Here is a 17244-nt window from a genome sequence, read left to right as displayed (position 1 = left end):
GTGTGCATAGAAAGGCTTTATTCGGGCAGCGGGGGTAAGGCACGGGGCTTCGTGGGCACAGCGAGGGCTCCCAGGGAGCTGCTCCTGCTGCCACCGCCCCTCTTCTCGAGGTTTTGTCTGCTTGGAGGAGCTGGTGCGCTACGCGAATCTCTTGTACGTACATTCTGGTGGCTGAGGTTAAGCCATGTGGTACTATAAAAGGGGTCGGGCTTGGGCTCCGAGGGGCAAGCGCCCGCCCTACTTGTCACTGACAATGTCCCTAGCAATGAGCTCCTTCATTATTTCGTTGGTGCCGCCGTAGATGGGTTGAACGCGGGCGTCCACAAAAGCTCTGAGGATAGGGGAAAGAGAAAAAAGATTTAAATCAGCATTTCTCAGAATGTATATACAATAAAAAGAGAAAAGTACCAACTTCTGTCTTTGAATATCCCACTTTTCAAAGTCACTATTTTTCCCATTTCTAAGGAGATTCACACACATCAAGGTGTTTTAAAAGCTCTACAAAACCAGATTCCTACCGCTTTTTCCCCCCTTGCTTCTTGTTCCCTCTTTCCCTCACATCCCCTGTGCACTACCTCAGCTCTGGCCACCAAAACCCCACTCTGGCCACCAAAACACCCCTGCACACGTCCTGATCGACAACAGCACGCCTCTGGGAGCCAGGTGCCTCCTTGTTGTGAAAAAACAACTCCTGCAGAGCCAACCTGATAGTTATCATGGTAATTTGCTCTAATGCCCTGGCCTGTCTGATCCTGTCAACAGGACTGCTACCAGTGCTGTCAGTTCTTTCTTTCAGGTGGGCCTTAAACACCTTGGGAGGAAAAGTGCCAATTTTCTTCCCGTCAGCCTGGCTACAGCTTTCTGCTGGTACCAGCTCCAGCTCCATGTGGGCCAGCAGCTGAAAAGCTGCACGCAGCCAGATCATTCCCATCTCAAACTGGAATTGGCCCCAGGACATGCATGGCTGGTGACAGCACACGGGGTGACAGTGTGCTTTTCCATCCTAATTCTGCATCATTATACAGAGTGCAGCCCACTGAATCCACGTAGATGATCCCTGATCCCTGTAGCTCAGTTGCTGAACTACAGGAATCACCATCCCCATACAGACAGCCGCTGCACACACAGATAAGCAGCACTTCAAAGACACCCCGAGCAGGGCTTGCTGACCTCCCTATTTAATGAGATAGCATGCAGGACACTTGACAAAATATGCGAGCATTAAAAACACACATTAAACACTCAGTTGAAAGTAACTCTTCATACTCTAAGTATATTTAGAATAACGAATCTAAACCTGCTCAGTTTAAAAAACAAACTCTAGGTATCTGCTTGTAACAACTGGGGTTAACCCTTCTATTTTTCTTTTAACTTCAAGTTAGCCCTTCTAACTTTTTTTTTTTTTTTTTAAAAACAGAAGCTCTACATATCCTGTTGTGGCAATGGAATATAGAGAAATAAGAAAAAAAAAGTCTTCCTAGAGAATGTACGGAAATGGTAAAAACTCTGTAACTGTTCCAAAACATATAAAGCAAGCAAGAAATTGGGAATGACAAATCTCTCTCTACATGCAAGTCCCTCAGCTTTATCATTTGAAAAGGTACAGAAAGCTGAACATAACCACTCATGCTCTTGATTAGGCAACTTGTTATTTTACAGTATTAGGCCAACTTTAGGCTGACCAACCTTTTTTCCCCTTCACGCATATATATTTAATTCCAGATAAATTATGTACAGTAGCTCATTTTCTTTCTTAAATACTTTTCCTCCCTATTACTCCTACAAGGAGAACTTCTGTTTGTGAAAAACAGGCAATTGCTCAACAGGTTATGAATTATTTGGAAGATCAAAACAAAGCTTTCCTGCAGACATCTGGACAGAGGATTGCCCTTCAATAAACATGATGAAAAAGGAACAGTAAATCAGTACTAACACAAAACAACTGACAAGTAGATGTAAAAGTGCCTCATTTTACTTTGCTAGCAATCCTTCATCATTCAAGTCTGAAATCTTACACTTACTTTGCAATTGGATACTCCCACATGTACCCCCAGCCACCGTGCAGTTGCACACACTGAGTAGCTACGCTGTTCTGGAGATCAGACGACCTTAAATGATCAAAAAGAAATTGGTTGTTAGAAGGATGTATGCTGGGAAACATTACCAGAGACACAGAGAAGTTACCAAGGCAAAAAGATAGCCAACTTCTTGGCTATATTTCATATAACTGATCTAAAGCATTGGCCATTAAAATACTTTAGATTGTGAGGGCTATTTTCTTCCTGCGTGATGAGAAACCTATACATTGAATTGAAAACCATTTAAGATCTGTTCCCCTTACAGAAGAGCTTTCAGAGAAGGAAAGCGTTCAAGACAAACAAACCTGTTTACCTTTCTCACAGGCTAAGAGACTTCTTTTGTAAAGCAGGTTGGTATATTCTCTGATCCTATCCTTCAGTTGCATCATAAAATTTAAGAACACTGCAGGCTTTCTGCCCCCCACCACCAACATACCATGATGCTCTTAAAATATAACCATTATTAGGGAATGCTTTATTTTCCCATAAATATTTTACAGCTTTAAATTTGCAAGAATACTTCAATTCTTAAACAGGATGGCTCACTGCAAAATATTCAATAATTTTATTATCTAAAATAATTTTCTTAAAGCATTCAGTTTTGTCAGCCTTCCCTCTAGAATGTGAGGGATAACATGCCCTTTGAAGTTGATGTGCTGCATCTCTCAGCTTCTGGCAAGCTACATACTTCATGTTATTTCAAACAATCAATGAAAATCAGACATAAGAACCGCTAGGATTTTAACTTCACTAGAAGTTCAAGCTAAAGTTAAATGACCTGGGGAAAAAAAAAAAAAAAAACAAAAAACCAGTTTGAGTGATAACAGAAGTAAAGACGATGACCACTAGAGTCAATTGCTTTTCATGGAAGAATGTAAGAGGAGTCCTTTCTCTAAACCAACCCTCCAGCTAGGTTCTTACAGTTTATTATACCAATTTTAAATCTGCAACAGTGAGTTACTGCCAACTGCCTTTAAATGTATCTCCGAATTTAGCTATATAGTACAGCTGGCCACCACAAAGTCTACAGACCTTTCACCAGGTATCAGGAGAGAGACACAAGCTACACTTCAAAATTCACCCAACCTCTAAATCAAGTCACTGACTGGGCAAAAGTTAATAAGCAAAATCAATGGGAGATAGTCCCCTGGAATATTAGGGAATGAAGCAATTCTTCTTTCAAGCAGTTTCTAGACCATCTAAGAGTGCTATGGAAAGGAGCCATGGGAACTCTAATAGCGAATGGGGAACTCCACAACAAACTGTGGCACTAACATTTGAGTGGATAGGGGAGTTTCAAATTCCTTGCTTTGGAAAAATCTGTTGAGGAAGTTAAGTCTGCATCTGACCTGGCACTAGCTGTTTCTTCCTCCTCAGAGCTGAATGTGTCTACTTACGTACCTGTTATTTCTAGGTAAACAGTGCTAGGAATAGCATTCAAACAAAATCCTTCATTTCATAGTAGGTATTCTGACTATATTCCATCAGCATTTTCTGCTTATTAACTCTACATTTACTTTTGAAGGTCTAGAACCTGTAAATCTCTATTTTCTATAACATTTTTTGTTAATGTCTGGCATGCTTTTTTCCTCTTATCTTTACAACCAAGATAAAACTACACAGATTACAAATTCATGTGCCTTATCTTAGATGCTCCTACTCATCCAGGTTTCTCTGGTTAAGCCTAAGTTAACAGATAACACCATCAAATACAGGGAGCGGGAGGAGAAGTTCTGGCTAATAAAAGAAAGAACTGTTTAGTCTCAATTGCAGCACTGGCTGTAGCCAACTATTTCTTCCCAAAACCAGATAGCTTCGAAAAGTAGCTAGGCCAAACAACTATTGCTAAGTAATGCTAACTGAAAAGTATTCTGTATCATATGTGCTTCAAATTAACTTGTGATTAAGAAAAAAAGAAAAAAATGTTTTGTTATAGAAATATGTAACTTTTTCTAAATACCAATGAAACGCTCACTTTTAATTGAGGTTGAGTCCTGGTCTTAGTATTAACAGAAGCCTATTTTAAAAGCATGCTACTACTTTAAAATTGATTTGGTTTAGCAGCCCTGGTTTTCAACATAACTGACTGTTGTTGACTACTTGATGGCCCCTACTAGAAACTGACAATGTTAGTAATCAGACAGTAATTTTATCTTTTGTTCAAATATGAGCAGTTCAGCGTTTTTATTATTAGACTCCCGTTAAGGTTATACAAGTAACATTTCCAGATTACTTCAACCACATACCAATACTTCGCCATAGAAGCTGTGGAGGAGTCCAGGCGTTTATCTGCATGCAGCTGCAAACAGTTGTCCAAAAAGGCTCGTCCCACACAAATCTGTGTTTTCATTTCTGCCAACTTGTGCTGTACAGTCTTATTTTGGGAGTGGACGGATAAGGCAGAGGAAAGAAAGAGTAGAAGTAGTACTGTTTTTAAGCTACATTTGAAGTAGAACGGGAAGCATTTTCTAGAAGCATTCCTGTAAGATATCACTGTTTCAAAACAGTTCGGGCTCTTTATATTTAAATGTAGTTTGTTTTCAATACAATTACATCTTTACCAATCTTAGAGACATTTATTGCCCTTTAATCCTCTAGACCAACTCAAAACATGGCATTATGGGGAAAACCCTCCAACAGTCTGAAAACAAGTTCCCAGACAGCACAGAGTTAGGAGGTAGTGGGAGCTGTTACTCTCTGCTCCCCCTTGTGGGAGCATGTACTTTCACTCTAGCTGTTTTCTAGCTATTTCATCATACATTGGATGCACTGTCTGAGCATTCAGTTTTTCAGAGTTTAAGCACTGCCAAGAGATGTGCAAAAACAAAGAAGTTTTTAGACCAACTATCAGAAATTTTTCTGACACCGAGTTCTGCCACACTGGAAAAGACTTTCTAGATTGAAAAGGTAAAATCCATTGCTAAGGATACCTAAAATCCAATAAGGCAAGTATGTCACCATCTTGGAGCAGTTCTGGTAGGAACTGGATCAAAACACCAAACAGGAACAGAAGTTTTGCCCAATCTCACTGTTCTAAACTTTTATAGAATAAGTCTTCTTGCTTCCCTAAACAATTATTGTAACTGAGTCCTGCTACAGTACGGTATTAAAAAACAAAGAATTAGGCAAGTCAATGCTCTAATTAGAATGGATTTTTGATTCCATGCACATTTAAGTGCAAAAAGGAAACTGAAAAGGTATGCAAGAATGGATTTTTTTTTTTGATTCAGTTTTGGCCTCAAAAAAAAAAAAAACTGTTTGGCAACAGTTTACCCTAGAAAAACATTATTTTGGAGGTCTCTGAACAGTGAACTACTACAATCAGAAAGCATTCCACACCTACATAAACTTTAAAATACATTTGTTGTGTTAGATCTGCTCCTTGCACATACTAAATTCCAGTATTTCTGAATACTCAGTTCAAAAAGAAATGAAGATCATGATTTCCTGAAAGATACCTCCCATTCCAGCCCTTCTGAAGAGCTCAGTTCTGTTGCTATTCCCAGTAATTAGGTATTTGATTTTGACAAAGAAAGACAAAATCAAAATATTCGAGTTCCAATTATCTCTGAAGCATATCAAAAGAAGCTAACATCCTCCAACAAGTAGGAGTCACTCCTATCCTACAGATGAAACACACAAGCTTGGTCTGTTTCAGCCTTAAAAGATGATGAAGTTTTCAGGAAAGTTACATCAAAGGTTGCTTTCCATGTTATTGGGCTTTCTGACAACAGCCAAATAGCATAAGCATGCCTCAAAATACAATTTAATTTGCACTGTCAAAAGTGAGCTATACTCCAACAGTAAATCCAACAGTTTTATAATGCTATCACTTGAATACCCAGCTACCTGGTAGCTCAGGAATCTTGTTACTACACCCATAAAGCTGAATACAAACACCTTTGCAGGCATTCAGGCAGTAAGGTCACTGCTTGGGGACCCTGAGCATCACTCTCATAAAGATCATGTTGCTGCGATGCATTATGTGCAGTTTTGCAGTACCTGCACATGCACCAAGCTCTTCTGCGGTCTGTAGGATTCCAGGCACATACAGGAATCCAAGCAGGTGTAATAAACCCTGTGATTAGGGCCTCTGATGGTAAAATGCAAGACTAAATGCAAAAAAAAATATTTTTACTTCATCACCAGCAAAAAGCCAGTATAGTTTCTACTGCATGTTTCACTTCCAAAAGCAGTACTGCCGTAGGGTACCTTATTGACTTAAAATACACGCATTGCCTTTTAGTGGTTTTTAAAAACATTGGGCATAAAAGAATCAGCCACAGCCCAAGAGTGAAGCCTCTGCAAGCAATCCTTTGGTAACAGTCCAGTGACTTTCACTTGCTCAACATTACACATACGAATGTATACAAATTCCATCGTGCATCTGGCTTTACAAGTCTTACAATTTAAACTCACCTGTAAGTGTGCAATCGTCTTCCCAAAGGCTTTTCTTTGCTTCACATAATTCCTTGTCTCTTCAAACATGAATTCACAGCCGGCAAGAGCCATATCAGCAATTAACAGTCTCTCCTTTAGAAACACAAATTACAGAATCCAAGGGAATTAGTCCTACATTTCTGTGCATCAGACGCACACACGTAAATGCACAACTGGGAAACAGATGTTCAGTAATGTTCATTGAGAAAGGGGGGCAGAAGTCACACTAGGGATCAAGCCAGACACTACATTATTGAAATTAATGAGCGGGACAAATGTCTTGATGCTTAAAGTCCACTTTTAAGGCTTGTTGGTCATTTTGCTGACAGAACATCATCCCAGAAAAACAGCTACACGTCAACCATAGGACTCCGACTGACTGAAAGCTGCACATTAATTTATGCTTAATTATTAGTTTTCACAGCTCAGTTAAAAAATAAAAACACAAAACAAAAACAAAATACACTGTTTACCTATTTCAATAGGACAACCTTTGAAAAAACAAAACCTACAAGAACACTGCCTGTTTTTCCTTCCTCTCATAACATGTTGAGAAACAAAGTACAGAACAATTACTTCTAGCACAGGTGAAGTCATCTTATGCTTCCCATTGAATCTGTCTGTGAGTGCATCTATTTTTTTTAAAGCAGTACATTTCCTTTAATCGGGTTTCATATTTACTCACAGCATAAAATTAAATAAACATGATCTTTACCAGATGAGGCAAACAGTTTTGACAAAGCACAGTTGTGTTTTGAAAAAAATCACATTGCCTCTTTGTCCTCCCAAACCATTCCAAAGCTTCAGTAAGTCAAACCGCGTTATTTTCATTAGCAAGACATTTTGGTAACAACTTCTTTACTTTGCTATATGGATAAAGAAAAAAAAACTTGTATCTTTAATATGGTTCTGCAATTAGAAAAGCTAGAACAGCAACGCTTGGTCTTTCATTAGAGAATGCCAAATGCATGAGAGCTCCAAGCTGTATGTAGTCTATTGAGCAAAATTCCATACTTCCATTCTAGAATTGTATGAGAAAACCGACACGTTCTTTAATATAATAAGGTTCAGGTTCTTCAATAACTGCGATTCAGAGCTCTGGCTTTGAGCTGGTGGGATGTCAAGACTGTTACTAATGCCCAAAGAACCAAACATTTATCAGTAGAAACTGAGTAACTCAGGTAAAAAGCAGTAGTATCAAAAGGACGCTGTTTACAGACATCCCAATTCTGAGACAGATGTGGCTCTCCAAGATCAATCATCTCTAAAATTAATGCAGATTCTTGCAATGACAAAAGTTGGGTCTCTGTGTTCTTCCTAAAGACAACAAACACTTTCATTCCTCTTACCTGAGGGAGCTCTGCCATCAAATAATAGAAGCCTTTGTTTTCTTTTCCAAGCAAGGCACTTGCTGGCAACCGCACATCTTCAAAAAACAGCTCTGCTGTGTCCTACAAGGATTTTAAGTGCAAGGGTTTTTAGTCTGACATTCTCATCTCTTCATTCCACTTTTTTTTTTGCGCCCCATTTTTTCATGCTATTGCATTAAGTCATAGAAGAATTTAGGTTGGAAGGGTCCTCCTGAGGTCACCCATATCCTACTCAAAGCAGCTTCAGCAATGTAGACAGCTAAGGGCCTTATCCAGTTACACTTCCTGAAGCACCAAAGTAGAAATTTCCTCAGTGTAACCTGTGTGCCTTGCTACCCTTTCACTGTTCTCCTCCATCTCTACAGACACTGTTTACAAAGCTAAAGACAGCATCATGATCCCATCCCATCCAAACTTCAGAGTGATGGAATCCAGCTTTGTAACCTCTCCTTGAGCATCATGTGCTTTGCACATCCATATGCAAACTCAGCATACATACTCTGGATGTATATTTTTTGTGCTCTAAAGCCCAAGAGTTAAGATAACACCACAGTTTCATTCTATCTTTATTTAGCTAGTGCCAGGAATTAACCAATTTTAGAATTCCTCCAAGTCTACTATGGGTTAGAGGTTGTATTAACTTACTTGAGCTTTCAGGCCAATCTTGTTCAGCTTGCGTCCTTTGATGAAACCTTTTGTTCCATTTTCCACCAGAAAAAGGCTGATTCCATGAGCAGGAGATCGGGCTTCTCGGTTTGTAACTGCAACCACAATCACTACGTCACTCATCCAACCATTGGTGATGAATACCTGTATGAGGGAAAAAAAAAAAACAAAAAAAACCTTGCTTTAGAAAAAGGTCTGTCAAAGGGAAGGATTAGTTTGAGAGGTATGGTTAGGATCAGAATTGTGAAGTTAAAGAACACAAATCTGTTTCTTTTGTCTGTCCCATGATAAAGACAGAAAGTGCTTTCAACTGTAGACAAATTAAAAGAGAGGTTCTCTTTCAAAAAAGATGAGTTAGCAAGGTATAAAATATAAACGTTATTAATGGTTTCTATTAACAACTGCTTACTACAGTTCTGCAGAATTATCTATCCGCCTGCCATGACTCATCCTAACTCCACCAAAAGAAACACAGTCTTGACTTCAACTACACAGAACAAGGGAGTATTTTTTTTTAAACACCTACTGTAAAAGTTTGCTTGCATGCATTCTCACCACCTGAAATTCTGCTAAGGCCTTAAGTCTCTGTCAGTACTATGATTCCAACAGGGTTACAAAATAAGAGGACAGAAAGATGAAGCTTTAAAAAAAACAAAAACAACCCTACCACACACCTGTTGAACCCACACTTCTATTTCAACACTTTACTTCTGCCCTCTTGCTTTCTTATTATGGGAACAAAAGATGAGGTTAATGCTGCCAGCTTTGTAACAGCTTGACAGCATACACTTGGAATCTAATGCAGTGGTTTTGTCTTTCTAATATGAGCAGCAGGTTCCTGAATAAAGATTCCACAGCTTGCATTTTAACAAGCCACTCAGGCCACAGAAGATTTCACATTGGTAACACATATATTTTGTTGTTCAACCTCAGCACTGAGCAATAACCCTGGTTCTGATTATACTATGCAGGACTTCTTCCAGTTCAAGGAAAAAGAAAGCATTTAGATATTATTTAAAAGCTAAAAAACTACCTGCTCAAACCCTTCCATAAATTGGTCCATTAATTGCCAATAGCAAAAATATAAGTCTTACTAAAAAAGCAACTGGAAAAAAAAGTGGAAGGACTAGGAGGAAACACTGATTTCAGTGTACATCCCTCACTGAATGCATTCAACTACCAAAGGCTACAAGTGGTGTAGGTCTGCTCACTTACCTTACTCCCGTTAAGAATCCAGTCACTTCCATCTTTTTTTGCATATGTTCGTACTCCTTGCAAATCACTAGAACGAAATTCAAAAGGTCCTTCAAGAAACCATTCCAGAAGTTGCAATTTGTATCTTAAATTCTATCCAATATGAAGTAGACTTCATACCATCCCTACATGCAATCAGTGAAAATGCACAGGATAATGGAACACGGTGAAATGGTTTGGAGTGTAACAGAAACCAAAAGCCTACTGCAGAAAGGGATGTAAGTCTAGGCCACTGTACAAGAGCATGAGGTGGTTTTAATGTACTGGCTTTTGGGAGGTGGTAATAATCAAGAACTGACACCAATGTATCAGTAATGGGTCAGCCTCCCCTTATGCTGACATGCTTCAGAAGACAAATGCCAGACAAAAGGACACCTTCCGAGCAGGCTCAGTCCTAATGAAGAGGCTCTGCAAAAAAGCTGTTGGCAATGCCTACCAACTGGAGAAGTGTGACAGCAAAAGCTTTTGCTCTTCACCTGTTCCTCTGCTTTGGAAACTGGCCTGATCAGCTGTGTCTACCCAAAACATGTGCTGTCTGCCCTTCAATAATGACAGCAAAGGAAGGACACTTCTGTTTTGAAAGGATTCAGAGGGGAAAAAAACAATACAACGCTCTGTTTCAAAACAAATCTAATACCACAGAAGTCAAGCCTTCTTTGCTGATGTATGTGATTTTCTCCTTATTACATTTCATATTAAAATTATATTCACATGACAAGCAGATTATTAACTATAAAATCATATTATAAAAGCAAATGCAAAGCATATTTGCCGATGGCAATACAATAAGGAAATGCTTTCTAAGCAAGAATATTGAAATGACAAAGCTGTAATCTGTAAGTCTGAAGTCCTACCTATACTAGGTTGTTGTGTAGTTACTAAGATGACCATATAACCAGGATGTTTGTGAATTTTTTTCCACTGAGAAATCAGTAGACTGCACATAACATTATGACCATCTGTCTTTGTTTTTAGCTTACCTGCCAGCCCCAGGTTCTGTCATGGCAATGGCACCAATACACTTGCCTGCAGCCATTTCAGGGATAAAGCGCTTAATCTGTTCTTCAGAGCCATAGTTTGCAATGTAAGGCATGACTATATCTGAATGAAGGCTGAAGCCTGGGCCAGTACAGTTAACGTACATCCTTGGAAAGTGGAGAAAAAAGCAAAACAGTTCAGGCAGGAATTTAAACAGTGAACTTGACAACTTTACAACATGGCCCCAACACTGAAAGAAAGCCCGACCCCACAGAAGTCTGACATAACCTGAACATGTGGCATTTGTACTGTTATTTATAGAACATACGTTCACAGCCAAATTGTTGTATGACCTAGAAGACTAATGAAAGTGCTTCCCTCGGTTCTAGCAGTAGAGCACAATGACATTTATTACTTAAACAATTACCTGGAATACTTAAAGCAGGAGGGACTTATATGGGTCTAAAGTATCCTTCTCATGAGAAACACTATTTTCTGTAACCATAGAGGAATTCTTATGACGAAAACAGTTTATTGATAACATGATTGAAACCGTTCCTGAAGTGTCTAGTACTTACTGCTCCTCCCAGACCACGGCAGAAGAGAGAATATCCGCTCCAATGCCTCCATGCTTTTCAGCAATAGCAACACCCAGCAAGCCCTGCTGTCCAGCTTTTTCCCAGAGCTCCCTGCTCACCTGGCCATCCTTCTCCCACCTGCAAACAGCACAAGAACAGAGTCATCCATTAAATTCCCCATGTGCTACCTCTCATTTGTCATGGCTGCCACTTCCCACTAGAGCACCTGCAGCCAGGTTTCACTGCTCAGGAGAGAGACTTTCAGTCTCAGCAATATACAAGTGGGGTGCAGAGACAACTACATTTCCCAGCTAAGAAGTGGTGGCTTAATAACAGGTTTGCCATCCTCCAAGCCCACAAACGCCACTGGCATTCCACAGACATCACCTATATAACACGTTTGAACTCCTGTTTCCAATATATAACCCAACATCTCTTTAAGCCTTGTTATGAAAGGCTGTGCTGCCTAGTGGTCTGAGCACTACACCAGGATTTAGGAGATTAAGCCACAACCATCTGGATAATTACTTATCTTCCAGACACTATTTTCCCCACATACAAAATGCATATAAACACATCAGTTTGTCAAAGATTTCAAACCCATCAGTGAGAACTGCTTTTTAAGAAAGACACGTCAACACATTAGCAACCTAAAGAAAAAAAACAGTCTGTGTACTTTGCACTGTACTTTGGTAAATTAACGCTGCACGGTGGTTTCAAGTCCACAAATAGATAGCTAAGGCTCATCTGCTGACAGTCTGCAGATTTAAAAGTACAGGAATCACTTGTTCTCAGAAAAATAGTACCTTTTTACCGAGTTCGCCAACATATTAGGAAGTTGGATGGCTATTAATGGCACAGCTTTTTTTTTTTAAGTCACACTTTTGAAATAATATGGTAGATAAATTGGACGAGAGATTCCTCTGATGCACTCACGTGTGTGTTAGAGCTGTACCACAGCACTTTATCCACAGCTAATAATGTATCTTATCCCACATACACTTAAGCTTATTCCCAGAGCTTTTGCTCCTGTGCTGGAAATCTTAAACAAATCCTTCTAACGACCATATTTGCTTTTTTTTTTTGTCCCCCCATTTTCAGGGGGGGACAAAATATTCCTGTCTCTACATCACCCATCGCTAATACTTCTTCTCACAACCATCCATGTTCATTGATGCCACGCCAGCCTCTTCATGTTGACTTAGCCAACTGGTATTCTGTGCTTGAAGCCTCCTTGTTTACTTCAAAGGTGTGAGAACAAAATGGTTCAGAGGTCACTGAAGTGACGCAAGAACACAAGTCTGACTTGTTCCAACCTACCTAGGAAATAGTTGTCAGCAAGCTAGTACATAGATCATAATTAACCTCACGCAGATCCAGTATCTGGTGCAGCTTTGTAAACAGAAGTCATTCTACCAAAAGATGAAGGAAAATATCTGGTTTTGTGCACAGAATATGATTATGTAGTGGAAAATCCACTTTTTCATGACTTTGAGGTCCTGATTAGAGAGTAAAAAAACCAACAAAAAACAACCTGGCAACAATCCTGACATAAGCAGTTTCCTTTGCCTCCTGCTGTTCATTTCAGCCCTAGAGCCACAACACCTCACCCACTCAGTTGTGCTATCTCGATTGTATGTAGATACACTTTGAACTGCATCAAGAAATTTATCCTGCAGCATGACTGAAGAATAAGCCCTTCGTTGGCCCTCCCATTGCTTCTACAGGCATGTTTTTCAGGTAAAGTAGAATTGCTCAAGACAGTACTGCAGCTTAATGCTTCAAAAAACCACATTCTCAGTTCCTTCCCATCTCACCTCCCCCAACTATAATATTATGCAACTAAAATAAGGGGAAAAAAACTCCAGCTCCATTTCAGTGGAAGAATGACACTTCTACTGTGTAGAAGAGAGCATGCACACTTCCACAGAAGCAAAAAAACATGCAAATTTAAACCACAATATTTTGTGCAATTTTCTGGGTAATGCATACTCCAGCTTACCATCCTGCATGGACCATATCTGCAATATCCATTGCACTAATCCAGACACAACGTTAATGCTTTTTGGATGACAATATGGTAACTGTCTCCTTAACTTTACCATCAAGACACCAGTGTCAGAGTTAATAGGGATACTTTGGCTAAAACTCTACAGACTGCATTTGTCCTGCTTAAATGCCTAAAATGATAATGGCAGCTCAGTATTCAGTGAATTTTGATTGTGTGCAACTCATCCACACATAAATTTTATAGGCAGGTTTGTTTTAATGAAGTCAATTTGAAAATAGAAGGTAAACGAAAACAAATACCCTGTTTATCTTGTCATATTAAGTAACACCCAAAAAAGCGTATTTGGAATAAAAGCAAACTATTTGGCAATCGAGAATGTTTGAAAGGTATCTTACTCTGCATGAAAAGGCAGCACTTCTTCCTGAAAGAATTTCCTGGCACTCTCCCTGAAGATATCATGATCGGATGTGAAGATCCTCCGAGTTCCTATATCGGTTAAACTTTTAGCTGAAGAGGGTTCTTGGCGCTTTGTGCCATGCTGTTCAGCTTGTGCAGGGCTAAAAAAGAAAAGCGAATATCTGTTTGAACAGTTATCCCTATTTACGTAACCCTTTTACAAGAAAGGAAACATCTGCCTGCTAAACTTAGTTCATATCACAAGTCTAACCTGCTATTACATCCAAAGGATACTTGCAATAAATACCGTACTTTGTTGGGCTTTGAGACAGTAAAGCAAGAACATTTTGTCCTTAACACTTCAAATAAATTAAAAACAATAAGATATAAGTAAGGGGATAAATATTTTCATCCTCAGAGATGCTAAAAATCACCACCTCCTCATCCCCCCATGACACAACCCCAAAAAGCAATTCAGTTCAACTTCAAATAACAAACTTTTTGAACGAGCAAAGGTTTTTTGTGGGTTGTGATCCTTCACAACCTGTTCTTTACTGTTACATTCCTGTTATTTATTTCATCTCATACACGGTCCCCAAAGACCCAGAACCTGAGACCCGTAATAGCAAAAATTTAAACTCTCCAAAATAAAAGTACAACATGGATTCACACACTCTTACAGCTGTATTAGACCCTGCATTATCAGAAACTTCTGCAAAGTTTTAACTTCGAAAATAATACTAACATCTCCTAGCTTTTAGTATTTTTGCATACGTTAAAAGGCTAGCACAGAAGGTTAATCATCACAGAACTCTTAACATCAACATCTGCAAAAATAAGGTTCTTTTATTATTTAAAAAAAAAAAAAAAAAAAGGAAAACTGAAACAGTGATAGATTTCAGTAGTGGAAACCACATGAGGAAAGCATAAATAAAGTCAGTAAGGTTTAAAACTTTTCCAGGAGCTTACAGCGTAAAGGACATACCACTTTATGGCTGAAGTGAGATTTCAGTTCTCACCTTTGTGTGTTGGGTTCTTTGACTTGCTTTTACTTTATTGCCACAAGACAGCAGAAATTATACCCACAGACCTGAGCTACGTTATAATGGAAAAGAGATTCTCCAGTCCTGCCCCAAACTATGCAGTATCATAACCTGCTTGCTGTGCTTTCAGACTCAGGCTTCCCATGCTAGGTATACAACGGACTTCCCCAAAAAGCTGCAGCTTATTTTTAAAGCTACTTATGACAACACTGAGCTACATTTAAGACGGCTCTTTTGGCTCTTTTGTTGACTCGGGGCGCACAGCCCACTTGGCACGCAGACGAGGGCTCTTCCACCACCTTCCACCACCCCACAGTGGCACAGCTCAAAATTCAGAGGCCACCCAAGGCCACCGGGGCCCTGCTGCTCCCCCTAAAATCTCTCCTGCAGCAGGTCAGCGTGTCTCACAAGGGCAAGGACACGTCCTCCCTGTCACCTGCTGTCACCACCGGGACTCCGTGTCCCTGAGCGTGACCAGAAGTGGAGCAAAGGTCAGCCTCAGCCCTGCCAGGGCGCTCCCGAAACCGCTGGGGCCAGGATGCTCAGGGGGCTCGCCCGGATCCTGGCAGCCCTCCTGCGAGTGGGGCACCAATATACGCATATAGATAGACACCTGTAGATGTATATATACACATTTATATAGCTAGAGATTTGTACCTGTGCCTAAAAGTTTCCTGCTGCATGAGCACATGCCTATAACCCCTCCGGATACATACAGGCATGAACACTGCTCACATACACGTACATAGATGGGTACACACACTGTGAGTAACCCCACAAACACACACCACCCCCACACAGACAGGAAAACACACACATTTGTGCCTAAACGTGCACATTGTACATCAGCCTAGCCACCTGTGCCCCCACACAACGCCCACCGAACCGACACCCCCCTTCTCTCATCGCCTCCCCTGATGGGCTCCTTCCCCTTTCTAGCCCCAAACACAGCCACCCGGACACCCCCACACACACCCCCCACCCGTCCACGCCACCCCCCACACCTCGAAGCCCCCCCAGAGCCCCCGAGGCCGTGCCCACACCGCGTCCCGGTGCCCCCCTACCTGGCCTGGGCAGAGAAGGGCCGGGGGCCGGCGGCCCTCAGGAGCCCACGCAGGCGGAGCAGCCGCGCCGCCATTTTGCGCCGGGGCGTGGCGGTGAGGCAGCACCAGGCCCCCCCCGCCGATCGCGGCTGCTAGGGCGCCTCCCCGGGGGTTGATTTTATATTTCCATGCAGAATATATAATCCCTCGGTTTGTTCAGCGGCGGCTTGCAGTTAGAGAGGCGTTGCTCCCCTCCTTGCCCTGTGTTGTAAGGGGAAGGATTTCTGCTTCCTGAAGGCTGTCATGAAATACGCGCCTGTGTGATGAAGCACGCTTCTGCCTACCTTCGTTTATAAAACGTTTATCAATTCCTTCTAATCCATCCATGTTTACAATAGGATTATGTTGAAATAGCTGTGTTGTTTTTTTTTTTGAAGTGTAGTTTGGAAATCACGTTATGGAAGGAAGTGAGGAAGCAGAAACAATCGTGGCTCAGGTGAAGAGGGGAGTGGGCACTGGGGTGCAAGGGGCTGTGCACTCAGGGAGTTATTTAAAGGTTATTTGAGTGATTTCACCGGGCATGAATCCTTCCCAACCTCTGGGACGCCTTTGATTCGGCTCTGTCCTGCCTCCTCTGAGGCAATGTCCCCTCAGGGATGGGGCTGTCCCTCAGGGCTGTGCCCAAGAGGAGCCACCTTTCACTGTCCTCAGCAACCACACAGCTCCACAGGCCCCAGGTGGGTTTTAATTTACAGAACAAGTGTGCCAAAATTTTTGGTGCTCTTATTTTTACCTCAGGACCACATCCCTGCTATGCCCTTTCTCCCAGGGCTTTGTTGGTGGCATCCCCTCTCTCCTGGGTCAGCCACCTGGGAAAGTTTTGAGGATCAAAGAGCATCTTTCCACTCAGGAAGGAGCTCCTGCCTGTTTCCTTTAACAAAGCCCTGAAATACAAACTGCCTAGAAAAAAAATATCGCCAAGTGTGATGAGGATTGGGTTAAAACAATATATAGCGCCAGGCAGTGAGATTTTACATGCTTTCCTCTCTCCCCACATGGTGGAGGGGAAACTTCAGGCATTATCTCCTGGAGTCATGAGGTGGCACAAATTCATAAGCAAAAAGGAGGTTTCAAACCCTCATATTTGTTGAGAAACAAAACAAAAACAAAAAAACTGAAGTGGCTCAGAACTCAAAAGCATAGTGACACAGAAGATAGCTTTCAAAGTCGTTATTCTAAAGCTAGTAATTTACAAGGAGGTGAATAGAACATAATTTTCTGAGAGAATTCCCGTGATCTGGGTGTTTCTGTACATCAGGCCATAGTCTAAACCTGTTGTGTTCTTTTTAACAGACAAAAATTCCTCATTTTTGTTCAGCAATGTTGT

At 41.0% G+C, this 17244-nt stretch overlaps 1 protein-coding gene across 1 annotated transcript; it reads right to left on the bottom strand.

The window, feature by feature from the left end:
* Position 1: 1 nt before the first annotated feature.
* On the bottom strand, positions 2–16038 carry ACADL (acyl-CoA dehydrogenase long chain). Its single transcript, XM_027461394.3, has 11 exons — positions 15879–16038; positions 13771–13932; positions 11365–11502; positions 10789–10953; positions 9770–9836; positions 8534–8698; positions 7868–7969; positions 6498–6611; positions 4325–4452; positions 2022–2108; positions 2–331 (listed from the first exon to the last, which is right to left on the bottom strand). The coding sequence occupies exons 1-11, from the start codon at positions 15950–15952 to the stop codon at positions 238–240; spliced, it is 1296 nt and encodes a 431-aa protein (XP_027317195.1). The 5' UTR covers positions 15953–16038; the 3' UTR covers positions 2–237.
* Between the last annotated feature and the right edge of the window lie 1206 nt (positions 16039–17244).

This window comes from Anas platyrhynchos, chromosome 7, assembly GCF_047663525.1.
Source record: "Anas platyrhynchos isolate ZD024472 breed Pekin duck chromosome 7, IASCAAS_PekinDuck_T2T, whole genome shotgun sequence".
NCBI lineage: Eukaryota > Metazoa > Chordata > Aves > Anseriformes > Anatidae > Anas > Anas platyrhynchos.
Note: the sequence above shows the minus strand (reverse complement) of the source record. Positions and strands in the feature narration are given on the sequence as shown.